Here is a 27083-nt window from a genome sequence, read left to right as displayed (position 1 = left end):
TTACCACGAGAAATCTTTATCTTCATCAGGGGCGTCTGTATGGCTGATATTTAGGTGTGGGGTGTGGTTAGGGGGTGTGGTTATAGTTAATGGCAGCTGGTGAGGTTTTTTTTTTATTTTTAATGTCTGCCAGTAGTAAAGATGATTACGTGCAGGCTCATTGTGGATCATACAATGAAATTAAATTACATGGAGTATAGCAATAATTTCTTGATCTCTGTTCTATTTTTTAACTTCTCACTTTGCAATGTATTTATTATTTCCCCCTTTTTGTTACAGTTCCTCTTTACACTTACCTGCAAGTTTTATCTCTACCTGGTTGTTCTCTGCTGTTCTTATCTTCCCCATATTTACTGTTCACCCCTCCTGCTAATGACGTCCCATAAACATCGTTGTTTATTCTCAGCTTCCCATCAGCCATGCCGGTCAGGGGAATTCATGTGCAACAGCGGCCTGTGTATAAACTCTGGGTGGCGCTGTGACGGGGACGCGGACTGCGACGACCAATCAGACGAGAGGAACTGCAGTGAGTACCGCAGGGGAAGCTTAAAACAAAACACCAAATCTAGCTGGTGCTCGTTAGAGGTCATCTCCTTGAGGGGAATTCAGACGATCATGTAATCTGATTTGCAAGCCTGTTAATCGTGGTTATGTTAAATGACTGCTTCCTGATTTAGTCTACACAGGAAGTGAGTCATCCCCTCTAGCTTGAGATGTTTAAAATCGATCACCTGCTTAAACTGACCACATGGTTTCCCAAATAGTCTCCTCAAGGAGCATTCCATACAATAAATGAATGGTGTCTAGCGAGCATGCATGCACCCTTTAAAGCAGAACTGAAAACTCATTAAAAAATAAGTTTCACTTACCTGGGGCTCATGTAAACCAGGCCATTGGTTTACATGATCTGCCCTCTGCCTAAAGATCATGAGTGCCTGAGGAACTTCCTGTTAGCAGTTTGAGGCCTCACGATTGCTCACAAAGTACTTCCTGAGTCTACAAACGCCACCTCCTCATGTAGGACACCAGCCTTCTTCTGTAATGCAGGGATGCTGAGGAATGTAGTCATAGCACCTATTGTTCTTCCTACTTTAAATGTGTCAAAAGATCACCCCTGATGACCCCCAGGCTGGCTGCATCCAGAGAGGAGAAGAAGCAAGCTGTATTGCAGTCTGAGAGGCATATTATTGTGCCATGCAATGGGTATTCTGCTCAACACCTTGCATCCATGCACAGTTCATGTTCTCGTGATTACCTAATTGCTTTTAGAACTTGCTTTGTTCAATTCAGGATTTGGATAGGCTGTTAAGATACAGCAATTAGTGTAACATTCCTGTCGCCCCTATGGCTAAAGTAGAATAGAGAATGATGACTTTTATAGTGATGTATTTTTGTTTTGGTTGTTTGATCTGATAGAAGATATTACTATATTTGTTGTCCGCAGCGACGTCAGTGTGCACAGCCGACCAGTTTCGCTGCAGCTCGGGCCGCTGTGTCCGCCTGTCCTGGAGGTGTGACGGAGAGGACGATTGCTCTGATGACAGCGATGAGAAGGGATGTGAGAAGACCGGTGAGTGGGATGGATGGAAAGGAGCTCTGGAGTTTATAGAGGTCAGGTCACACTGAGAATGTAAGGGATCGGGTTAACTGGAGGACAAGAATGCACAAGGCCAGGTTGTATTTGGTATGTAAGGGATCGGGTTAAACCTGATGTGAATACGCAAGGCTAGAGCATATTTGAGGGATCAAATCAAATTTGAGGCAATTGCTCAAGGCCTCGTCATATTTGGTATGTTAGGGATCGGGTTAAACTTGATGTGAATACACAAGGCCAGGTCATATTTGGCAAGTTAGGGATCGGGTTGACGTTAGAGCAGGACGTTTGGACCTAGGCTTCCACTGTAAAGATGAATGTGGTGACGCTGAAGGAATTCTAGAGAGGAAGGTACAGAAGAGGATGTGAGCAGAATTTAGGGGGCCTAATCTAATCCTGTTGCCGAGTGGTTGTGCCCATTAACGGTCAAATTCCCTCTAACCGATCAGATCAATGGAAATTGATCCAAAAAACAAATCCATTCCATTAATCTGATCAATTTGGTTAAGGGGGATTTGGCCGTTAATGGGCATGACCAATTGTTTCTGATCGGTTACTGCAGAAATGCTCAATCGGTGGCGGGGTTTTATCTTTAATGGCCACCTTGAGTATGCCTACACACATCCAATTTTGATTTGCCAATAAATTGGCTTATTGTAATTCCATGTAGTATGAGGCCAACGGATTTTGAACACTATGAACAGATTGTGGAGGTAAGCTCTTATTCTACATGGAGGTCGTATAATTGGCCAATCATTAGCCAATCAAAATGGGATGTGTGTATGCACTATGTGTGCCTAACGGTGGACATACATAGTACAATTTTTCATTTTTTTTTCGATAAGATGATTCAGTTTGATTATTCCGTTAGATCAAATATAAAGATTTTTCCAGAATGTCCGATCTGATTTTTCTCGAAAAAACGGGATAATTGTTCACATTTCTTGATCGAAAAAAAAATAATTTTCAACTTTCATTCAATTCAATCATTTAGATCGAATAAACGGAATAATCGAACGTTTTTATTGTACCATGTATGGCCACCATAAGATGTATATCCTAGGGTGCGTACATACATCCAACTTAGATTGGCTGATGATTGGACACTTTTACCACCTCCATGTAATATGAGGGCTTACCTACACAATATGTTCATTGTGTTCAAAATCCTTTGGCCCTCATACAGTATGGAGGCAGTAAAATTGGCCAATCAAAATTGGATGTGTGTATGCACCCTTATTCTCAGGGCTGCTCTCGCTATAGACGCTGAACTTCCCCACTCCAGCCCTCTTTCTGTACACGCAAACTTTTCACTGTTTCCCCTCTCTGGAAACATCATTCATCTTCTGCACAAAGCAAAGAGGGTGTTGTTCAATAAAGTTAATTGAAATGAAAAAGAGAAGATACAAAAGATCGGGTCATGTTCTGTACATGAGGGATTGGGTTAAACGCTCAGAGAATGCTTCAGGTTATATTTAGCAGGCTAGGGATCGGGTTAAACTGACTAAGAGAAAGTACAAAGAGGCCGGGTCATAACTAGGAATGTGAGGGATGGGGCTTAACTGAGAAGATACAGTGTGAGAGGGGTTCATTTGGAGAGGAGGAGGCGATATGAGGCCAATAATGAGCATGTAAGGAGCTGTAATAAACTGGGGCCATGACTCAGAAGTCAATGGACAATGTGAGAGTTAGCTGTGGTGGAGCTGATGAATGCCAGAGGTCAGGTCACGCTATGGATGGGGTCCTGGCAGCCATTGTAGGAGAAGGTGAAAGGTCAGACCAGATGGAGGAAAATGAAGTAAGGGGTCAGTCAGGAGAAGCAGCTGGGAAGAGGTCAGGCCAGACCCAACAAGCTGATTTCAGAGCGCGAGTCAGAAGTAGATGACTGCCCATATGATTGACCACATATCTGCCTATTTGTTCCAGGCCTTAAAGGACAACTGAAGTGAGAGGGATATGAAGGCTGCCATATTTATTTCCTTTTAAACAATACCAGTTGCCAGGCTGTCCTGCTGAGCCTCTGCCTCTAATACTTTTAGTCACAGACAGTGAACAAGCATGAAGCAGATCAGATGTTTCTGACATTGTCATATATGACAAGATTCGCTGCATACTTGTTTCTGGTGTGATTCATACTCTACTGAAGCCACATACATTAGCAGGGCAGCACATAGATCAGCAGGGCAGCCAGGCAACTGGTATTGTTTAAAAGGAAATAAATATGGCAGCCTCCATATTCTTCACACTACAGTTGTCCTTTAAGGCTGGTTTCACAGTGGGACGTTACAGGCGCACGTTAGAGCAGCCTGTAACGCAGCCCACCGCACAGCAATGAAAAATCAATGGGCTGTTCACAGTGCCCACGTTGCGTTACAGTGTAACGCTGCGCCATAATATAACGTACTGCATGCAGTACTTTGTAAGCGGCAGAGCCGCGTTACACTGTTTGCACATGCTCAGTAACGTTGGGGAGGAGGGGAGAGCGGCCAGGCACATGGCTAATTAATATTCACTGCACTCAGTGACGTGCAGTGTTTACTTCCTGGAGCGGCCGCTCTGTGCGGCGATTGGCCGGCGGGGCCATGTGATGCCGCATGCGTCCAAGAGTGTGCATCACGGACGCCAGAGTGAGCTGCACAACGCGGCTCACTCTGACGTCCAAAGCAGGGAACACCAGGCGTTGCGTTAGGGGCACGTTATGCAACCATAATGTCCCCTAATACGCAACGTCCTGGTGTGAAACCAGCCTTAGGTGGCAAAACACCATACAATAAAATGATCCAATTTAATGGCAATTTTATAAAAACGATTGGTTGTACAGGAGAATAGAAAGCTTTTTTATTATTATTAGTTTGAGAAATCTGATGGGATTTCCCATTTTTTTTTCAGTTATATGTCGATCGGGAGTGGTGGGTTTTTCTGATCAGTTTTCAAAATGTAATGGTGTACATTGTAAATTTCTTGATGTCTGGATGCGAGCAATTTTTTCCAGAGAATTTTTCTTCTTTTTTAAATAATTGAAGGGAAAAATTTAACGTGTGTGTACTGCAGGCCTGAAAGATAAATCGAATTTAAACCGAAATTGCAATCACCAAGATCACAATTTCGGAATCGTCAAAGTGACAATTATCGCGATCACTTCATTTCCACATGGGGGAAGTTGGAAGAAGTGGCTTCAAACCTCCCCAAAGTCCCAGCGCGAGCGGCCCGCAGCGTTGGACATACCTTCCGCACAAGTCGAAACCCTTTCCGTCCTTTGCCGTCTGCCGGCTCTTGTGCTTGGCAAAACTCTGGGCTCCTGTATATCACATGACATACAGGAAGTATTCTGTGCATTAGAGCCTGCACGAGGCGAAGTGGATAGATGGGCATCGCTGGACTGGTGCTTGAAGCTATGTCCAGAACTGATGCAGCTTGGGGGACAGAGGGGGCACAGAGAGACACAGAGTGGGCACAGAGACAGAGCTGGCACAGAAAGAGACACAGGAGACACAGAGGGAGCACAAAGAGACACAGAGGGGGGAAAAAGAGAAACAAAGTGGACACAGAGACACAAAGGGGGCAACAGAGAGACCAAGAGGAGGCATAAAGAGGCAAAGGGGGCACAAAGAGAGACAGGGGAACAAACAGGCACAGGGGGGGAACAAAGCTTGATTTGAAGGAAATCGTGAATCAAATTGAAATCGCAATTTCAGACCGAAATCTCTCAATTCAATTTTTTCCTAAAATCGTTCAGGCCTAGTGTACTGTGTGTGTACTGTGTGTGTTTGTTAAATTTATCAGAATTTTCAAATGTTACAATCAGTCAGAATAATTGATTGTAATTGTTGAATTGTTTTTTTTTTTTTTAAAGAAAATGTATGATATGTGGCCACCTGGTTCACACGGGCGTCTGTCCCGCGTTTACCGCCGGCGTTTGGGACTCGGCGTTAAACGCTCCCATTCAATTGAATGGGAGCGCCTGTACCGCGCTTTTACCGGCGTTTGCGCGAACGCGGCGTTCAGATCCCGATTTTCCCTGGCATTCGAGTTGACCCTGCACACTACATGTAGCGTGCTGGGACGGTTAACCGCTGCGGCTAATGTCCCCCTGTGGGGGAGAAAAAACGCTGACTGCAACTGAACGCCAGGGAAAGCCACTGAAAACTCGAACGCGACGCTGCCACAACGCCTCCGAAAGCCGGGCAGACGCCTGTGTGAACCAGCCCTTAAGCTCCATGCACACGCTAGACTGGTTGCTTGAAAACGAATGATTCCCAACAGTTAACGGTGAGCGAACGACATTGGTGCACATTTAAATTCAGCAATGATACATCAACGGTCTGCCGAATGGATCATTACCGGAAGCACAAAAATGAGGAACCGGGAAATGGTTTGATAGGAACAACTACGGGCCGGTTCACACAGGCTTCTGCGCAGTTTTAAAGGACAGCCATGGCGCTCTTGCTAAGCGATATCTATTTAAAGCATACATGTCAAACTTCGGCCCGTGGGCCAAATTTGGCCCTTAGACCTATCAAATTTGGCCCCCAAGTGGGTTCCCAACTTTGCATTATGTTTGGCCCGCTCTATACCACCAGGGAAGCTCAGCTGGGGGTAAAGTCCGGATCACCAGGGAACTGTTTAGCGGTGTGAGGGAGGACCACTAGACACCATGGAACGGTTTAGCGGTGTGAGGGGGGACCACTAGACACCAGGGAACTGTTTAGCGGTGTGAGGGGGGACCAATAGACACCAGGGAACAATTTATGGGTAGGAGGGGAACCACTAGACATGGGGGAACTATTTAGGGGAGGGAGTGGGGCCACTAGACATTAGGGAGTTGTATATGGGAGAGGTGGTGACACACCAGAGAACTGTATATAATAATAATAACTGTATAGGGGAGGGAGGACCAACAGACACCAGAGAACTGTATAGGGGAAGAAGGGGGACCATCAGACACCAGGGAACTTTATTAGGGAGGGAAATGGAAATCAGACATTGAGGTTGGCACACGACTTGGTCGTAGCGTTCAATTTCGGCCCACTTCATATTTGAGTTTGCCACCCCTGATTTAAAGGAATTGACAGTGCCATACTGTTTGCCATCATTTGCACAAAAGCCACATTTTGATTTATTTTTTTTATGTTGTCTATGCGGAGCTTTGGCAATCCTGGAAGCTGATCGCTAAGTGCTACGCTTCCGTCTCCCCCTACAGGGGATCAAAAACGACAAACGGTGGGAAGCGCCGCAGAAGGCTGCCAAATGCTTTTCTGCTCGCTAACAGGACGCCTGAGTGAACTGGCTGTTATGATAATCGACTGGACTGATCGTTCTACATGGACGATAATCACTCTTAACGTCATCGTGACATGGTTTTTAAATTATTCATGGCTGACCCGTCGTTTATCGTTCAATTCTGCGTCTAGCGTGTGTACAGAGCTTTAGTGACTGCTTGGCCAGTGTGCTGGTCCGCCTGAATTGCAGGCAATACTGGGTGGTTTTAACAATAATACAGTTACGCTAATGTTTTTATAATTAATATTCAGTTTCTTATAAAGTTAAATGTATGCCTGATGTGAGTAAATGAGACACGCGTCTTTAGATGACTATTTTCTCATCTCCCAGGGACTCCGCAGTGCGCTCAGGACCAGTTCCTGTGCAGTAATGGCCGATGCATCGGACAACGGAAACTGTGCAATGGGGCAAACGATTGTGGAGACGGCAGTGACGAGAGCCCGCATCAAAACTGCAGTTAGTATCAGCTGAATGTAACCCTGGAGCAGCCGTTTTATTTAGAGTCATTTTTTATTTCTTATTTATTACATGTCCTTGCTTCTAATTAGTACTGCTGCAATGTGTATTTATGGCCACTTGTCACTAGGGGGCAGTGTGAGACAATAACAGAGGACTACTGCTTTCTGTTTCTATATTTTCTGCTACTAGAGAGAGATCAAAGCATTCCAAGAATTTACAGCACTAGGAGTTCTGCCAACTGAGGCCAAAGCAGTGCACTTATCTCAAACAAGATAACTCTATTGAAGCGGCTAATGGGTTAAGGCATATCTATTACAGAATGCAGAATTCCAGGCAGACTTTTTCCATCAATACTACCAGAAAGAGTGCGCAAAGCATGAGTAACCTATAGCAACCCTTCAGAATTCCAGACTAGCACAACAAGGATTCTAATCATTGGTTATTTGTACTATACTTCATTTACTAAAGCTGGACAATAAGAGAGCCTAGATTTGGTCCCTGAGGAGTGAATTACAAAACCGCTCTGGAAAAACGCTTAGAAAAGCAATTTTACCAGAAACGCAGAGCACAGTGGAGCGCCAGAGGGTGGGGAAGCGCACAAAAACGCAAAACGTTTGCGTTTTTGATTTTAGGTGTGAATGAGGCCTCAGTGTGCAGCGGTTTCAGTAGAAGAAATGCTGTTTGCAACAGTTTCTCAGAGCAAATTATAAGTGAGAGAAAGATATTGAATTAAAATAACCGATCTATCTAGGGGTTTCTGTATCTTCTATTTAGCAAATCCTGGAGTCCTGGTTTAACAGGTAACTTGCTGGTCATTACAGCGTCCTAATATGAAACCTGTTTTTCCCCCTCTGCAGGACCGCGCACTGGAGAAGAGAACTGTAACCATAACAACGGCGGCTGTGAGCAGAAGTGTCAGACGGTGCGGGGGCTGGTACAGTGTACATGTCAGACGGGCTACAGGCTCATGGAGGACGGACGATCATGCCAAGGTGACAGAAATCAGGGTGACGAGGTGTACCGAGACCCTGGAGTCCTCTATAGCCAGTAGGGATATAAGAAAAATTCTGAGTTTATGCTAATTTATGTAAATATTGGATCCATCAGTTTAAACCTGGGTGGGACTTGATTGGTCCATTTGCTAGCTGCATATATTTGCGTGAAAAAAAATTCATACATTTGCATAACCTTGGAAGTATTTGCAACTGTTTGATCATCCCTACTAGCCAGAAGTCCAGGCGGAATCCAGAATATACCAGTATAATGCAGGCTTAAATTAAGATAGTTAGGTAAAAAATAAAGGGTCGGTAAAATACCACATTTGGTGTTTTAGACTCGGTATTTGGCTTAAAAACTGCATGAAAATTTGCTATGATTTTTTTTACCTCATGTGGTATTTCAATTCGGTATTTGATGGATTATTGCAGTGCGCTGGACATGGATGAGAGATGTAATACAGGAAGCGTTTTTTGACTAAGGTATGGGGCATTTCAGATAGGATGTGGTGTGATGCGCTGGAAGCATCCGATCTGACGCAACAGCACATATTGGCAAGCGCCTGCAGTGACATGCGGCGACCGGAAGTCATGCAGGTTTCGCATTGCGCATGCACAGAAGTATATTTTTCAATACACTTCCGCGAAATTCATATTTCCGCCACAGGAAGTAAGCGCTAGAGAGCCTCACTTCAAATTTGATTGGTTGCCAGGAATTTCATACAGACTCATTACCATGGATTACTGCAGTCAATCTGATGGAACCGCAATCACAACTCTGGTTTCCAGTGTGAAACCGGCCTAAAAGTACTTTTAGTAAACAGTTTGTTGATTGCAATACAATTATGTAAAACTAGTTTAAAGGCCCGCCCGTTAAAAAATATGTGCTAGGCCTAACACCCCCCCACCCACGCGCACCCGACCCTCCCCCTGCGCCTGTCCAAGGTCTGCCCGCGTGCTGCACATGCACACCAGGCACAATGCAGGGACACAGAGGGCCTCAGCAACATGGAGAATATTATGTAGGATACTTGGTACGGCAGCTGGTTGTTAAAGTTCTCACTGCAGACTTCATATAAGTGTCCTAAAAACAAGTGAATTTGGTTTACATGTTTGGACGATGGCTTCCGTTTTGTTGTTGCTGTTCTGTTTGAGGAGCAGAGGCTGGGACTGTGTTTATGGGATGAAATGAGGGCTGATTTCCACTCATGACCGTTTCTCCTTCCTCCCTCAGATGTGAACGAGTGTGCGGAGGAGGGGTACTGCAGTCAGGGGTGCAGCAATATGGAGGGGGGCTTCCAGTGCTTCTGTGAGGCGGGATATCAGCTACGACCAGACAAACGCAGCTGCAAGGCCTTGGGTAAGGCTTATGTCTGTAAATCTGAAACATTGCTTATGAATATGTAACCTTTACCTGATGTATCCAGCAGGTGGCATGCTTCATAAATCCGGAAGAACAACCAATGCTTGATTTGTGGCAAATAGTTGCAGATTCTTTCCTTTTCAGTGCTACAGTTATCGGTGGCGGTCAAAGCCAACAGTGGGCTCCTGTGCAGGATAAACAGAGGGGGCCCTATGTGAGTGGGCGTGGTCACAACAGATCATGGTTGGATCCAAATAATGTTAACAGAAAAGTAGCTAAAATAGTCAATACAGCTCATAAGATTTATTGCACAGAATAGTGGTTCAGACAATGCGTTCTGCGGGTATAACCTGCTTCCTCTGGTTTGTTTGGAGCGCCACCTTCTGATTGGACATGATCTATAATAAAGCCTTTTATTGGATGCTGCAATGCTTCAGCTTTTTTTTTTTAGCGCCAATAAAAAAATGACTGTACAGTACTATATATTCAGTTCTGTATGTTCTCCTCCGCAGGTCCAGAGCCAGTTCTGCTGTTTGCAAACAGGATTGACATTCGCCAAGTCTTGCCTCATCGCTCGGAGTACACTTTGCTTCTTAACAACTTGGAGAACGCCATTGCTTTGGATTTCCATCATCGGCATGAGCTAGTCTTCTGGTCGGACGTCACACTGGACCGCATTATGAGCGCTAACCTCAATGGCAGCAACGTACAAGAGGTGGTGTCTACAGGTCTGGAGAGTCCAGGTATGGTTGGGGATCTGTACTGTATGATGGCAGATAAAATTTGCTGCTTTGTAGCTGGTTACACTTCATGCTGGGGTTAGAGGTGCTGGACATAAGAGGCAGTTTGATGAGGTTCCAGACCTAAATGATGGAGAAAAGGTCTAAGTGATACTGCGGTAATGTCTCAGACCTATGTGATGAAGCAGCAAAGCCCAACACCTAAGTAGCAGTGTAGCAAGGCCCCAGACCTAAGTAGTGTTGCAGCAAGGCCCCAGACCTAAGTGGTGTTGCAGCAAGGCCCCAGACCTAAGTGGTGTTGCAGCAAGGCCCCAGACCTAAGTGGTGTTGCAGCAAGGCCCCAGACCTAAGTGGTGGTGCAGCAAGACCCCAGACCTAAGTGGTGTTGCAGCAAGGCCCCAGACCTAAGTGGTGTTGCAGCAAGGCCCCAGACCTACGTGGTGGTGCGGCAAGGCCCCAGACCTACGTGGTGGTGCGGCAAGGCCCCAGACCTAAGTGGTGGTGCGGCAAGGCCCCAGACCTAAAGTGGTGCGGCAAGGCCCCAGACCTAAGTGGTGGTGCGGCAAGGCCCCAGACCTAAGTGGTGGTGCGGCAAGGCCCCGGACCTAAGTGGTGGTGCGGCAAGGCCCCGGACCTAAGTGGTGGTGCGGCAAGGCCCCGGACCTAAGTGGTGGTGCGGCAAGGCCCCGGACCTAAGTGGTGGTGCGGCAAGGCCCCGGACCTAAGTGGTGGTGCGGCAAGGCCCCGGACCTAAGTGGTGGTGCGGCAAGGCCCCGGACCTAAGTGGTGGTGCGGCAAGGCCCCGGACCTAAGTGGTGGTGCGGCAAGGCCCCGGACCTAAGTGGTGGTGCGGCAAGGCCCCGGACCTAAGTGGTGGTGCGGCAAGGCCCCGGACCTAAGTGGTGGTGCGGCAAGGCCCCGGACCTAAGTGGTGGTGCGGCAAGGCCCCAGACCTAAGCGGTGGCACGGCAAGGACCCATACCTAAGTAGCAACACAACGAGGGCCCAGACCTAAGTGGCGGCATAGCGAGGGCCGAGACCTAAGTAGCGGCACAGCAAAGCCCCAGACCTGAAAAGCTGCATAGCAAGGCTTCGGACCTATCCTATGTGTGATATTTCTGCATGAATGTTCTGATCTCAGCTGCACTGTAGGTCTCATGAGTGTTGATGTATATTTGATGTATATTCGGTGATGACCTCCAGTCTTCTGTCTCTGGCTCAGGTGGTCTGGCTATTGATTGGATCCACGATAAGCTGTTCTGGACAGACTCGGGCACCTCTCGCATTGAAGTATCCAATCTAGACGGCACTCACCGGAAAGTGATCCTGTGGGACAATCTGGAGAAACCCCGGGCCATCGCCCTGAACCCGATGGGAGGGTATGTCTATCCGTCAGCTTTATATCCTCACTAAGGCTAATCCTCGGTGGGATCCGCACTGCTGAGTCGCCAGTACAACAACCATGATATACATGACATAAATTTGCCTTTTTAAAGCCGACCTGCACACAGAACTTCCTCTCTGCTCTAAAAGATACGCAACAGCATAATAACCTTTAAAGAAAAATATTTCTTTGTTGCAGCTGATAGAAATCCTGCAATAAATCTGCAGTGTGTCTACTTCCTGCTTTCATGGAAGCAGCCATAGGGTTACCATCCTGTGTTTACCAATTAGCTGCTCTGCCAAAGCAGTCAGCTGGCACAGCTGAGAGATCAAATTACAGTGGTGATTAGTCACAGATGAGGGGGAATTAGACGGGCTAAACTCTCTAAATACATACAGGGTGCATTTCTCTACGTTTTCCTTCTGTCCTGTGCAAGAGTTCAGGTCCGCTTTAAAACAGAAGGCAGTTGCAACAACTCAGCTTCCAGGCCAGATTCACACAGTACAGCAAGAAAAACCGATCCTGTAAAATACGATCTGTCGTCCTTTTAGCCGGATCAGTTTTGTTACCATGGCATCAGTTTTTCCGTGTTTTGCGTAGCCACTCACTCGCCACCTGCTGCCATCACATGCATGTTCCTTTGCCGCCGGTGGGCTCCAATGCACGGGAGAAGTACCAGAATACATAGCTGAAAGCCCCGATAGAAGCATCAGGCTACAAATGGTTTGCAACAGACCAATGAGAATCCTCCCTGAGCTTTACGGAGGATTTTCTTTGGTCCATCACTCAGTGAGCCAATGAGAATCCACCATGGGGAGGGAGGATTCCCATTGGCGTATTGTGAACCAATTGTAGCCTCATGCTTCTGATGGGGCTCTGGGATCTGTATTCTGGCATCTTTTCCATGTAGAGTCTCTGGGCGGCGGCAGCGGGAGAGGATGTACGGCGGCAGCAGAGTAAACATAATTGCAGCCTTGTGGGAGTGGACGCCGTCCCTTCTCCTATGCTACCATTGATTTTGTAAGTCTCCGTCGACCTCCACCTCGTTCAGCCGATACGAGAAAATTGTGCAGGTCCCAAACTTGCATTCTGCTTGCTGCTCCAGGCCAAAATTGGTTGCATGTATCGATCGGTCATGCTGCAAGATGTCTGGCCGTTGTGGCTGATCAGAGGCATGGTGATAATGGACGGGGCATCCGTCGAAAACCCCGGTGCTGTCCCCCCTAATGTCAAATGTGCTTCCCCCCCCCCCCCTCCCCCGGGTGCCCGGTGCACAATACTTGACCTGTCTGTGTGTTCGACGCTGGCTCCGCAATCTGCATACACCCACCCCGTTTTGTTGCCAGATTTATACGCCGGCAACCACGTGGGGCGTGTATATGCGGATTGTGGACGGAGTTAGCGGCGGACAGGTAATGTATAGTCCACTGAGCACCGGGGGGGGGGGGGGGGTATTGGTCCTTAGAGTGGATAGCGTCTGGTTAGCAAGACGTTGCAAGCTATGTCACAAGGCCAATTCCAAATCGATTTCAGCACTAAATTGATTGGGAATCGGTCTGCAGTGTATGGGCAGCCAACAGATCTCTCTCTAATCAGATTCAATTCGAGAGAAAATTGTCTCTTGCTCGAATCTGCCCAATCATTGCTATATGTATGGCCACCTTAAGGTCCAGGCATAAAAATAAACAAAAATCTTCTTACCTGGGGGTTCTTTCAGCCCCTGGCAGCCATCCTGTCCCATCGCCGCAGCTCCAGTGGCTCCCGGTCTCCTCCGGTGCAGATGCCGACCTTGCCAGCTCAAGGAGTCACACTGACATCATCCAGATTGTACTGCGCAGGCGCAGAACTACTGTGCCACTGCACCTGCACAGTACAGTCCGGATGACATCAGCACGACTACGTGAGTCACATGGTGGAACACAACTAGGCCTCTGATGCTGGAGTGGACTTCGGGCCACCGGCGGGGAGCGGAGCTGTGGTGAGGGCACAGTACAGCTGCCAGGGGCTGGAGAAGGCCCCAGGTAAGTAGATTTTTTTTTCAGCCTGGATGTTTCCTTTAAGTGAGCAAGAAAGATCTCCCATGATGCATCACTGTTAAATATGCAAATCCTGACTTCATGCCCCTAAAAGTCAGGATACCCAACAAGAACCGCTGGTATAGAGGTATCTGGCTAAAGGAAAAGGGTACAGGAGTGGTGGGAATCAGAATATTACTGCCTTTGGGCTTATGTATAATGGAGCAAGGTGGATGTATCAAACATATATTTTTGAATGCTGAGAAACTGATGAAATGCTATTTATCTACTAATCTAGGCTAAAATGCTAAGCAGTATGTTGAGTCTTCCTAAGCTTCTGTAATAATTATTTGCTTTGCGTGTCTCTTTAGCACCATCTACTGGACAGACTGGGGTAATACGCCGCGTATTGAATACTCCAGCATGGATGGCTCAAACAGACGCGTCATAGCGGACACACACCTCTTCTGGCCCAACGGCCTGACCATTGATTACGCTGGGAGACGTATGTACTGGGTGGATGCCAAGCACCATGTTATCGAGAGGGCCAATCTGGACGGATCTAACCGCAAAGCAGTCATCAGCCAGGGTGAGTTGCCTTTACATCATCACCAGTTACCCTGAAATGTAAAGGTGGCTATACACTAGTACATTTTTTTTTCATCGATATCCGCCCAATTAAATCACTTGATCATATCTGCTAGAAATCAAAGCTGCAAATGTTTTTCCATTCAGTTGGTAGCACCTGGATGAAAGTTTTTTGGTCAATCGGGTCGAGAGCGCGACATTAGCAGTGTTCAATTTCAGGCTGACTGAAACAGCGGCAGAGCTACTCTCATCTCTGTGCCGGCGCTTCCTCCCGGCCTCTTCTCGGGGTGCCTATGTCACGTCACAATTGCTAAAGGCCTGTAGTGGTAATGTAAGGTATGTGCCACAGTGCCCCTAGTGTTGAGCCTCCAGTGTTTGTCACGGGACACACAGCTCTTCAGGAGGAAAGAGGCAGGGAGGAAGCACCCTAGGTGGAGAGAAAACGTGGGAGAAGGTCCAGCGAACAGGTATGAGCATCTCCGCTGCCCCTACACACTGCACGGCCTGGGATTGGGTGGGCTGAAATCTACTGAAAATCTGTGTACAGCATAATCTTATCTGTTGCCACATCGACCAGTGTGCAGCCACCTTAAAGGACAACTAAAGTAAGAGGGATATGGAGGCTGCCATATTTATCTCCTTTTATGCAATACCAGTTGCCTGGCAGCCCTGCTGATCCTCTGCCTCTAATACATTTAGCTATAGCCCCTGAACAAGCATGCAGCAGATCAAGTGTTTCTGACATTACTGTCAGATCTGACAAGATTAGCTGCATGCTTGTTCCTGGCGTTATTCAGACACTACTGCAGCCAAATAGATCAGCAGGACTGCCAGGCAACTGGTATTGTTTAAAAGGAAATAAATATAGCAGGCTCCATATTCTTCTCACTTCAGTTGTCCTTTAACAGTTGGAAGTATTAAAAGGCTTCTGACCATTGCAGCCAGCTGTTTGCTTTTTTCCCCGCACCTGGAGTTATCTGCATGTCCCCTGTGTTGTCTCTGCCATTCCCGCTACACAACCGCCAACCTCTCTCTCTGCTCCCGCAGGCCTCCCGCACCCATTCGCCATCACGGTGTTTGAGGACAGCTTGTACTGGACCGACTGGCACACCAAAAGCATAAACAGCGCCAATAAGTTCACAGGGAAGAACCAGGAGGTGATCCGGAGCAAACTCCACTTTCCAATGGATATCCACACCCTCCACCCTCAGCGGCAACCAGCAGGTGAGCGAGCACATATGTTAACAAACGTTTTACCTACCCACAGGAGCCTTTTTTTAGATGCGCAGTGATTCCAGAAGCGCAAGGCTGATGAAAGTCAATTGCGTTGATTCCACAGGAACGATTATGATTCTCCCAAATTGGACTTGCGGTCGGGTCCTGCAGACTATTTGGAGTTTTTTCGGAGCTTTTACTACCCAGAACCACAAAGAAAAATAGGATATCACAAATCGCTAGCATTAATTTTAAAAGCGCTTTGAAATCACTCTGGAAAATGCTGCTAAAATCACTACAAAAACCGATTGCGTTTCGGGATTTCTATTGGGCACCAACCTTCAGTTATTCTGCAGCTTTTGTTTTGAGCGAAGGATGAGGTGTGGTCAGTTCCTCTTGCAGTTTGAAGAGGAACTGTAACTGAGGATTGAACTTGACTCCAGACAGTAGCTGATACCCCCTTTCCCATGAGAAACCTTTACCTTTTTCTCAAACTGGGGGCCTGTATGGCTGATATTGTGGTGAAATCCCTCCCACAGTGTGATGTCATGACCAAGGCCCTGTCTATGAGCTTTGTTGCATTGTGGGAAATAACAGTTGTTTCCAACTGCCAAGCAAGCGGTATCTCCCTCTGTGAATATGCTTATCTATAAAATAAAAAACCCTTTTAGCCCATCGCATTGTTATTGGGTGTAGTTGTAGGTAATGGCAGTTGGTGCTGTCTATTTTTTTTTTCATGTCTGCCAGTAGTAAATATGATGACCTGCAGGCTGAATGTGGAAGAAACAATATGATCAAATTACATGGTGAATTTCAATCATTTCTTGATCTCTCTTAAATTTTTTAACTTCTCACTTTGCAATGTATTAATTTATTTTTTTCCTTCTTTAACCTTTTTCTCCGTTGTTTTCCCTCCAGGTAAAAACCGATGTGGCGCTGATAACGGAGGCTGCTCGCACCTCTGCCTGCCCAGCGGTGACACTTTCACGTGTGCCTGTCCCACCGGCTTCCGCAAGACTGGCAGCAAGACCTGCTCACTGAGTAAGTATCTATACATTTCTTTCATGTATAGATTGTAAACACACACCATATAGTGCGAGGGAAGCATTGATAGGCGGGGCTGAAAAACCAAACAACCCCTTTTTAGTATTTCCGAAGGTTTATCACGAGGTCTGCCTGTGTGTATTATTATGCCCCAGACACTTGTATCACACAAACACAACCAGGTGGAACACCAGAAAAAAATGGATGCAATTATTAGTAACACTTCATGCTTTTGATTTAAAAAATTATTGTACATTTTCGGACTTTTTAGTGCAGCACAATTAATAAGTTGAGTTTAGGGGAGGGGCACTGTATTTAGAGGAGTGGCTGGCACGCACCCGTTAGTCATTGTGATTTACCCCTGAAACCCCTACCCGATACACAAAGAGTTCTCCTGAAATTGCTCTGTTTGTGCCATTTTGAACCCGAAAGAATTAAGATGATGACCTTTGACCTTCGATCAGGTCTTGACAAGTTCCTGCTTTTTGCCCGAAGGACGGACATCCGGAGGATCAGCTTTGACACCAGCGACTTCTCCGATTTTGTCATCCCCCTGTCCAATGTGCGCAGCGCGGTCGCCCTTGATTGGGACTCCACCGACGACTACATGTACTGGAGCGACACCACATCAGACTCCATCAACCGGGCAAAGTCTGACGGCAGCGGGCAGGAGGTAAGAAGATAAATGTGTGCTAGAATAGAGACAATATGGGAAGAGTTGTTTAAAGTATTTTTCGTGTATTGGTAGTATGTAGATATAAGCACAGATGTCTTGATACTCAATCAGTAGCCAGAGGTTTTCCAATCCACTGTGGAACGGTATGTCAAAGATAAAAGGTAATCCTCAGCGCTCTATTGCACTCCCGCACAGTGTGGAGCCTGCACGCTCGCCGTGCTCAGGGAATGCCCTGATGACGGCGGAAGACTGAAACCTGGTCGGAAATGAGAGCAGGCCGAAACCTGGTCGGGAGGGGAATGGGCATACTATGAACTGCAGTCTGATGACTCTCTTGGCACTTTACTGGTTATTATGCAACAGTGTATTGATGCGTTTTAATGTAAAAATACCAGTGTGCATGGACCCACGATGTAAGGGGAATAGAGAGCGCTAAGGATTATCTTTGATTTTTCATGCATTGTTGGCTTAGAGGGACACTTAAGTCAAACAAAAAAAATGAGTTTTACTCACCTAGGGCTTCCAATAGCCCCCTGCAGCTGTCCGGTGCCCTCGCCGTCTCCCTCCGATCCTCCTGGCCCCGCCGGCAGCCACTTCCTGTTTCGGTGACAGGAGCTGACAGGCTGGGGACGCTAGTGATTCTTCGCGTTCCTGGCCACAATAGCGCCATCTATGCTGCTATAGCATATATCATATACCATATAGCAGCATAGAGGGTGCTAATGTGTCTGGGAACGCGAAGAATCACTCGCGTCCCCAGCCTGTCAGCTCCTGTCACCGAAACAGGAAGTGGCTGCCGGCGGGGCCAGGAGGATCGGAGGGGGACGGCGAGGGCACTGGACAGCTGCAGGGGGCTATTGGAAGCCCTAGGTGGGTTTGAAGAATGTTATCTGCATACAGAGGCTGGATCTGCCTATACAGCCCAGCCTCTGTTGCTATCTCAAACCCCCCTAAGGCCCCCTGCACTCTGCAATCCCTCCATAAATCACAGCCACGCTGCTGACAAACAGCTTGTCAGAGCTGGCTGTGTTTATCTCTATAGTGTCAGTCTGCTGCTCTCCCCGCCTCCTGCAGAACTCCAGTCCCCGCCTGCATCCCTTCCCTCCCTGCTGATTGGAGGGAAGGGACGGGGGCAGGGACTTGAGCTCTGCAGGAGGCGGGGGAGCAGCTGAGACTGACACTACAGATGTAAACACAGCCTCACAGCATGGCTGTGATTTATGAGGGATTGCAGAGTGCAGGGGGACCTTAGGGGGGTTTGGGATAGCAACAGAGGCTGGGCTGTATAGGCAGATCCAGCCTCTGTATGCAGATAACATTCTTTAAACACACCTCGGGTTCTCTTTAAGTAAATATGGAAGCCTCCATATCCCTCTCAGGTCATTTGGCCTTTAATGTCATGCTGATTGACATGCGTATAAAAGTCCAGAAACTACCATGCTGTAGCCCTGACCTGATCTAATGTCAGTAATAATGTTTGTTCCTTCTCTCCAGGTCATCGTAGACACCAGCTTGGAGAGTCCGGCAGGATTGGCTATTGATTGGGTTACAAAGAAGCTGTACTGGACAGATGCAGGTACGGTACCCATAGCTCCACCCACAATGAGCCAGGCAGGGGGATTGTGCTGGCCGGACAGGCAGACGCTGACCAACTTCTCTGTCTTCTCATCCAGGAACCGACCGGATTGAAGTAGCGAATGCTGATGGATCCATGCGTAGCGTGCTGATCTGGGAGAACCTGGACAGGCCCAGGGACATAGTGGTGGACCCACTAGGAGGGTGAGTGAAGTCTGTTTGGTGGTCTTTCAAGCACCAGGGATTTAGGGCCCATTTCCACTGAGTGCACATACGCATTGACTCCGATCCAAGATGCAAAAACGCAAAACACCTATAGATGTCCTAAGAGTTAAAATATGCATGTCCGCTACCGTACCCCTGCAGCTCGTCAGCACTCTCGAGGGGAAGGGGCGTCCCTTGCAGGAGAGGTACTCCTGCTAAACACCCGCTGGGGGGCGTTCCTGACACCCCTTCCTCAGCTCTCATTGGGCAGCTCTGCCTCTCTCCCCCACCTCCCTGCTCTGTGTTGAGACACACAGTGGTCACTGAAAGTGTAGGATTGCTGGCCACATGAGCAGCGGAGAGCAGCAGAGATTGAGGCTACCTGATCCTGATCCTTCCCAGATCCTGTAGTATTTTTTGTTTTTACCTCAGGTTTTCTTTCAAGAGAACCTGTAACAAAAAAAAGTTTCCCTGGGGGGTACTCACCTCGGGAGGGGGAAGCTTCAGGGTCCCAATGAGGCTTCCCCTCCCCTGTAGCTGCAGGCAGTCCAGTGCTGGCTCCCCCGAAGTGTCCTGGAATCCTCCCTTGACAAGCGCTGATTTATTTACCCTTCCTGGCTCCAGCAGGGGCGCTGTTGCGGCTCTCCGCATGGAGATAGGCGGAAATGGCCGATCTCTGTCGGGTCCGCTCTACTGCGCAGGCGCAGGAGACTTGCGCCTGCGCAGTAGAGAGGCCCGACAGCGATCGGCTATGTCCGCCTATCTCCGTGCAGAGAGCCGATACTGCGCCCCTGCTGGAGCCAGGAAGGAAAATATTTACATCCCCGTCGTTCCCGGGAGCTTTATCGTCGCCACCGTGGGACCGAGGAGGACGGGGGAAGCCCCAATAGGATCCGAGGTGAGTATCCCCCAGGGGAGGCTGTTTCCGCTACAGGTTTTCTTTAACCTCCTTAGCGGTAACCCCGTGTGTGACACGGGGTAAGCCGCCGGAGGGTGCCGCTCAGGCCCTGCTGGGCCGATTTAAATAATTTTTTTTTTTTTTGCTGGACGCAGCTAGCACTTTGCGCGCGCCCGATCGCCGCTATCCGGTGCGGCGCGCGGCCCCCCCCCAGACCCCTGCGCTGCCTGGCCAATCAGTGCCAGGCAGCGCCAAGGGGTGGATCGGGTCTCCCAATGACGTCCCGACGATGCTGACGTCGGTGACGTCATCCCGCCCCGTCGCCATGGCGACGGGGGAAGCCCTCCAGGAAATCCCGTTCTTTGAACGGGATTTCCTGATCGCCTATCGCCGGAGGCGATCGGCGGGGCTGGGGGGATGCCGCTGAGCAGCGGCTATCAGGGCTCGCTACATGATTTAAAAAAAATAAAATAAAAAAAAAACTGCTGCGCTGCCCCTTGGCGGTATTTTTCATGCCGCCAAGGGGCTTAAACCACCAGCAAGCAACAAAATACTCAAAATAATTTTGTTAGTACTTTTCACCAACTTTGGGGTGCTTTTTCAATTGTAAAATGCTGAGAAATTATTTTAAAGAGAAGAAGATGAAAATGATCTACCAGTAGATAACTCTGGTGAAAAATTAATTGCGTATGGGCTACAGAAGTGTGACTTGGATATTTCTGTCACAGGTTCATGTATTGGACGGACTGGGGGGCCAACCCAAAGATAGAACGGGCCGGTATGGACGCCTCTGGGCGTATGGTCATCATCTCCTCCAACCTTACTTGGCCCAATGGCCTGGCTATTGACTACGAGCTGGAGAGGCTGTATTGGGCGGACGCTGGCATGAAGACCATCGAATCGGCCAAACTGGATGGGGCTGACCGCTTGGTGAGATGCCGCAGATCTGCATTGCTTGCATACCACTGACCGATCAGGAACAAAGTTACTATTGTTTGCTGTGTCCTTCTAGGTTCTGATAGGAACCGATCTGCCCCACCCCTTCGGGCTGACGTTGTACGAAGACAGGATTTACTGGACGGACTGGCAGTCAAAAAGCATCGAGAGCGCAGAACGGAAGACCGGATTGGGCCGCAAGTTTGTGCGGGAGAACCTTGAGAATCTGATGGACCTTCACGTGTTTCATAGACAACGCCCACAAGGTATGAATCCTCGCCAGACTTCCCAGAAAATCTACTAATAAAGTCCCAAATCTAATTTTATATCTTAATAAAACATGTATATATACTAATGTAATGTAGAAAAATAATATATCGCATACAGTACAAAGGTTATTGAAATGGAATAGAGAATCCCTGTATACAGCAGAGTCCCCGGCATACGGCACTGGCGGGGATCACCTGGAGCGATGTGTTTGCTGTTTGCTTGAGCAACTGGCCAAGAAAGCACAACCCTCTCTCCCCCTGCCCCCCCCAGTGCTAAATAAAATACTCACCGAGTGTCCAGCACCGTCTTCTAACCTTCCTGTTGATTGTAGCAGCTTTCCGAGGTTCTCCATGCGTGGCTCCCGCCGTGTCACCTGACCTGCATCTGGTCACCTAACATGCCACTACAGACAAAAGGAAGGATAGAGTACGGTGCTGGACATTAGCTTAGGTAGGAAATTTATTCAGCCACTAGTTGAGTAGAGCTCATTCTAAGCTTCCCTGGGGTGATGGGTCTCCTAGGTATAGAGAGCACAAGTCATCATAAACTGCTTGAGTGTGAATCTTCGGCGAGTCCAACCTCAACAGCTCCGATCACAGTATGATGGGTACAGTATAAGTTCTGTTCAGCTTGCTGTTGATTAATGCTCAGAGTGGTGAGAGCACTCTCCAAGGATTGGCTATGCTTTTCCGGGGAAAATGAACTCTCGAGTAACGTTGCAAATTGATCCTTTTTTCTCTCTACAGTTCGCTCTGCTTGTTCCATCAATAACGGAGGCTGTAGCCATGTTTGTCTACTGTCACCCCATCCAAAAGGCCACAGCTGTGCCTGTCCCACTGGAGTCAACCTACTGGCCGATGGCAAGACCTGCTGCTCAGGTAAGTTATTAGCCAGAAGTTAATTTATTTTATTTTTTTTTTGTCAATCTGTTTTTATTAGTTAGACAGCAAAGTACGCTCACCTATGTGTTACAGTCAACCGTAACAAAATGGCCCAAACTGTACTATCTGTAGACAATTATCAAATTATATACCACTAGACCTTAGGCCCGCTAGGCCTCGGCCCCTCACAACCCCCCTCGCCTCTTTCGCCACCGCCGCATCGCCAGCGCGCACACGGAACGACTGCAACGCATGCGCGCACACACACACCCGTCCCCTGCCCTCGTCTTCCTGTGGTGTGTAACGTCCATGTGCCAAAGAAGCACAGGGGACACAGGTTTTACTGTATAAGAAAAACAGTGGGGTCCAAGGCGTGATACCTGAACCACATAGGTACAACTCTCAGAACAAAAAAAAGAATAAGCGAATATCATGAAGAAAACTTCTTTTGATGCCGAGCGCCTGAGCTGGGCATGGTTATTGCATTAATAGCCGAGCCCGATCGTATCTGCTCTACTGACAGGCGCAAAGGACTCGCACCTGCAGTAGAGCGGATCTGATCGGGTTCGGCTATTTCTGCCTTAACCCAAACGGAGAGCCGTTAGTGCGCCTGCGCAGAATCGCGGTAGGTAAATATTTACCTTGCTGCGGTTAGGGGGGCTGCAGCGCTGGATTGCCAGGACACCGGAGGACGGAGGAAGCCTCGTTGGGATCCAGAGGCTTCCCCCTCCCGAGGTAAGTATCCCCTAGAGGTTTTTTTTTACAATATAGATTTTCTTTAAGATGTAATGGGGCATTAGGCAGATTTGGGGCCCCTTTGTGGTCCTTTTGGTAAGCTGAAGTGGAGAGAGGTCGGAGAAGGTGGCAGGTGGGCCCCTTGGCACTCACTGGGCCCCAAGCACCTGCCTAGGTTGCCTGGTGGATAATCCTGCTCTGAATATGTTTCCCTCCGAGTTGCTAAGACTCAGAGGGGGAATAGTGTTTTACGCCGCGGGGAATTAGAGCCGCCATTCAGCTTACCGGCGGCGGGACAATGTCAGTTATATAGAAGTTCATTTTATTGATCTATTTTGTTTCACTTAATATGCCAAGAGCAGAATCAAAGTGTGTGCTCAGATTGTTATATCGGGAAGACCGAGCAATTGCTGATGAATCGCATAGCCTCATGTCGAAGGCAGGGCCGGATTTACCATAATGCACTGTAGGCACATGCCTACAGGCGCCTGATGATTGAAAGGCGGCCCACTCCCCTCCCCGTGTCCCTCTTTCCCTCCATCCCGATGCAGGGTCCTGGTGAGATAGTAAATAAGAGATGACTCAACCTGCTCTCGGCATTCAACTGAGGAGATCTCTCTTCAGTCAGGGGCATCTCTTGCAACCTAATACTTGGGGACACCTCTAGCTACTTAATATTGAGGTTCCTTTAGCTACTTAATACTTGGGGGCAACTCTAGGTACGTCTGGCTACCTAATACTAAGGGGCAGCTATAGCTATCTATGATGGGGCAAGGGAGAAATGACAGCTAGCACACTTGCGGCGCGATTCAGCGGGGGGTTTGTAGATTCCTAGAGGGCAAAGTCTAAAGCCGCATCTACACGAGTAGATGCGGCCGCGATGCTGCTTATCAATCGAGCTGCTGATGCGGCTCGATTGATAAGATCCGACAGGACGGATCTCCGTACCGCCGATTCCCTGCTCGATCCCCGCGAGGGGACAATGGCAGGGAATCGTGCGGGAGATAAGCGGCGCCGGCGGGCACGAGCGGGGAATCGAATGCAGCGCACACGCGGCGAGCGGGGACGCGGCGGGCACGCGGAAGAGGCGATCCGGCGGCTAATCGAGCCGCCGGATCACTACAATGTCCCTCCGTGTAGATGGGGCTTAAGGTGCCAAAACATCTGTGCCTACAGGCTCCTCTGAGGTAAATCCGGGCCTGGTCAAAGGCCTAGGTCTGCAGATCAGGACAATGTAGCCTAACAGGCTGTGAAGTCTGTACAAGTCATCCGACTCCTCAGTTTATGAAACCTCCGACTCCCGGTACCCACAATTCTGACTTCTGGACTCTGACTCCACAACCCTGGTCTACCTACACCTCCAGGAGAAGGTCTTTCTTATGAGCGATGTGCACATTTCACACAGAGAAGAAAGCTCTTTCACGAGAGAGCTGAAAGAGCCTAATGAACTGGGACCACCATCCCTTATGCTGGGAATACACAATGCGTTTTTTGGTAGATAGATGGCTCGATAGATCATTTCCGACAGATATGATTTCAATCATTTTTCTGATCGGTTTTCTTATAGAAGTAAATGGAAATCGTTCAGAAAAGCGCTCGGTAGATCAATCGGACAGTAAATCTGCTGCAAAAAAACTCACTGTTGATTCCCTGCATTACAGCAGACCTGTGACCTTGGTAAGAAAAAGCTTCTTGCTTATCTGATTAGAGGGTTCCTCTGGAGGCTTGCCCCATCGCGTACAAGAGAATTAACCCCCGGGAGACTTGGGCGCAGGATACAGCCGGTATATGGCTTATCCTGCTCCTGCGCAAGGTCCCGGCGGCGTTAATTACTATTCCCCCTCCAGGTCCACGTGGATGGTGGGGAATGATGTAATTCGGCTTCCAGCTATTGCTGGTGGCCAAATTATTGGGTTTTAAAAGTAACTTCAGCTCTGTCTTCTGACAGCGCCAAAGTTACTGACTGTGCGCCGCTATAGCCGTAATTCCTATTACAGTCTATGGTGGCGCCGGCTCTGCCCAAATCTCCTGCACTGTAATCCACATGCTCGCCCCAGTCTCCCTCTACCTTGCCATTCCATTGAGATCAGCAATGCACTGTAAATGGCATAAAGAGCGCTGCAGTGTGAACTTGGCCGATGTTCGCCTACATCCAGCCTTCCTCGCATACTGTGAAGTGAAGGAGTCGCCTGTAACATTGACAAAGTGTCTTCTGGAACACACTGTCCAGTGGAATCATTGGGGATTGGATACTATGTTGTGTCGTCATCTCGATGTTTGTTTGTGTCTTGCTTAGGAATGGATCGTTTCCTTATTTTTGCACGAAGAACGGACATCCGCTCGGTGTCCCTGGATATCCCATACTTTGCAGATGTTGTGGTCCCCGTCAACGTGACCATGAAGAATACCATTGCTGTCAGTGTAGACCCCCTGGAGGGTGAGTAGCGCTGTATAGGAGTACTTACTGATGCAGAATAGGAGTGGCTAACCTGCAGCCCTCTTGCTGCTGAGAAACTACATTTCCCAGCATGCCTCAATCACCCGCAGCTACCGGTAGACTATAAGAAGTTGTATACAGTCTTAAAGTGAAATTATACTCCCAAAACTAAAATTTAAGTACTCTTACTCTTAAAGAGAACCCGAGGCGAGGTTCTAACAATGAAATCCACATACAGAGGCTGGGTCTGCTTATAGAGCCCAGCTTCTGTTGCTATTTAGATTCCCCCTAACTTCCCCCTGCACTCAGCAAGACCCCATAATTCACAGCCGCGCTGTGCGGCTGTGTTTACTTTTGTAACGTCAGTCTCCGCTCTCCCCCGCCTCCTGCAGCGCTCCGGTCCCCGCCCGCGTCCCTTCCCTCCAATCAGCGTGGAGGGAAGGGACGTGGGCAGGGACCGGAGCGATGCAGGAGGCGGGGGAGAGCGGAGACTGGCATTACAAAGGTAAACACAGCCGCTGCTGACACGCTCGGTGTCGGCAGCGCGGCTGTGAATTATGGGGTCTCGCTGAGCGCAGGGGGAAGTTAGGGGGAATCTAAATAGCAACAGAGGCTGGGCTCTATTATCAGACCCAGCCTCTGTATGGGGATTTAATTGTTAGGACCTTGCCTCGGGTTTTCTTTAAGTACATAAAAGAACATTTGAAAGCATTACCTGTGTGTAAATACGTTTACTTTCACTGCAGAGAGCAATACAGGCTTGCTTATCTCTGGTTCATGGCAAATGAAAGTTCTGGAAAGGCTAAGTGCAGATGAAAGAAAATTATTTAGTGTACATTGAATAAAATGTCCGCTTAGCAAATATGAAGCCACCTATAAATTACGTTAGATACTCGCCTATGGAGAGGGAAGGCTCTACATCCCATAGGGCCTTCCTGGTCCTTTCTCTGTGTCCTCGGTCCCCAGCTGTCTTCTGTTAAAATCCTGCACGTTTGAGAGTCCTCAGGGCTTCAGAAGCACTAGCATCCCCGTGTCCGTACCCTTGGTGCACAGTTCGAACCTGCTTGTTTCATGAAGTTTCCAGGGATGCGAGTACCTCTGGGGGAATTACGAGGACTCCTAAAGGTGCAATCGACCAGTAAATCAACTGGGTGAGGGGTGTAGGGTGACAGGGGTGGACCGAGGATTTGGAGAGAGGACTGGAAAGGCTCTAAAGGATCCAGAGCTAGAGTCCAGTCTCCATGCAGTTGTGTCACTCGTTAAAGGAAACCTTAAGTCTGCAAAAAAAAATGACTTTTACTCACCTGGGGCTCCCCTCAGCCCCCTGCAGCTGAACGGTGCCCTCGCCGTGTTCCTCCGATGCGCCTGGACTCGCCAGCGGCCACTTCCGGTGTGGCCGTCACCGGCCGACAGGCTGGGAACGCGGTTAATTATAGAGGGCGCTATTGCGTCCGGGAACGCGGATAATCAGCCGCGTTCCCAGCCTGTCGGCCGGTGACGGCCGCGTTCCCAGCCTGTTGGCCGGTGACGGTCAAACCGGAAGTGGCCGCCGGCGAGTCCTGGTGCATCGTACGGACACGGCGAGGGCACCGTTCAGCTGCAGGGGGCTGAAGGAAGCCCGAGGTGAGTAAGTCATTTTTCTTAGCAGACTTAAGTATCCCTTTAAGATGGTTTGCATTACCGCCTCAGATCCTGGTTACACTGTTGTTATTGTGTAATAATTGCCACATCTAATGTCAAACCATTACGTCTCATATTATGTGATATCAGCGTGGCCACGCTGATGGCAGGAAG

The 27083-nt window shown here is 48.5% G+C and overlaps 1 protein-coding gene across 2 annotated transcripts in view; it reads left to right on the top strand.

Annotated features, from left to right (window-relative positions):
* LRP4 (LDL receptor related protein 4) overlaps window positions 1–27083 on the top strand; it is a 132737-nt gene that overhangs the window by 77845 nt on the left and 27809 nt on the right. For both annotated transcript variants that reach the window (XM_068260915.1, XM_068260916.1), the window contains exons 7-23: window positions 407–526; window positions 1445–1570; window positions 7205–7330; window positions 8191–8325; window positions 9563–9688; window positions 10204–10434; window positions 11654–11810; window positions 14202–14419; window positions 15466–15642; window positions 16552–16674; window positions 17142–17350; window positions 18848–18929; window positions 19027–19132; window positions 20759–20960; window positions 21043–21232; window positions 21983–22114; window positions 25149–25289. In XM_068260915.1, coding sequence (XP_068117016.1) covers window positions 407–526; window positions 1445–1570; window positions 7205–7330; window positions 8191–8325; window positions 9563–9688; window positions 10204–10434; window positions 11654–11810; window positions 14202–14419; window positions 15466–15642; window positions 16552–16674; window positions 17142–17350; window positions 18848–18929; window positions 19027–19132; window positions 20759–20960; window positions 21043–21232; window positions 21983–22114; window positions 25149–25289 — 2601 coding nt within the window. The remainder of the gene's footprint in view (window positions 1–406; window positions 527–1444; window positions 1571–7204; window positions 7331–8190; window positions 8326–9562; window positions 9689–10203; window positions 10435–11653; window positions 11811–14201; window positions 14420–15465; window positions 15643–16551; window positions 16675–17141; window positions 17351–18847; window positions 18930–19026; window positions 19133–20758; window positions 20961–21042; window positions 21233–21982; window positions 22115–25148; window positions 25290–27083) is intronic.

Source organism: Hyperolius riggenbachi, chromosome 11 (assembly GCF_040937935.1).
Source record: "Hyperolius riggenbachi isolate aHypRig1 chromosome 11, aHypRig1.pri, whole genome shotgun sequence".
NCBI classification, from domain to species: Eukaryota; Metazoa; Chordata; class Amphibia; order Anura; family Hyperoliidae; genus Hyperolius; species Hyperolius riggenbachi.
The sequence above is the reverse complement of the archived record's forward strand: the minus strand, read 5'-3'. Positions and strand labels throughout refer to the sequence as shown.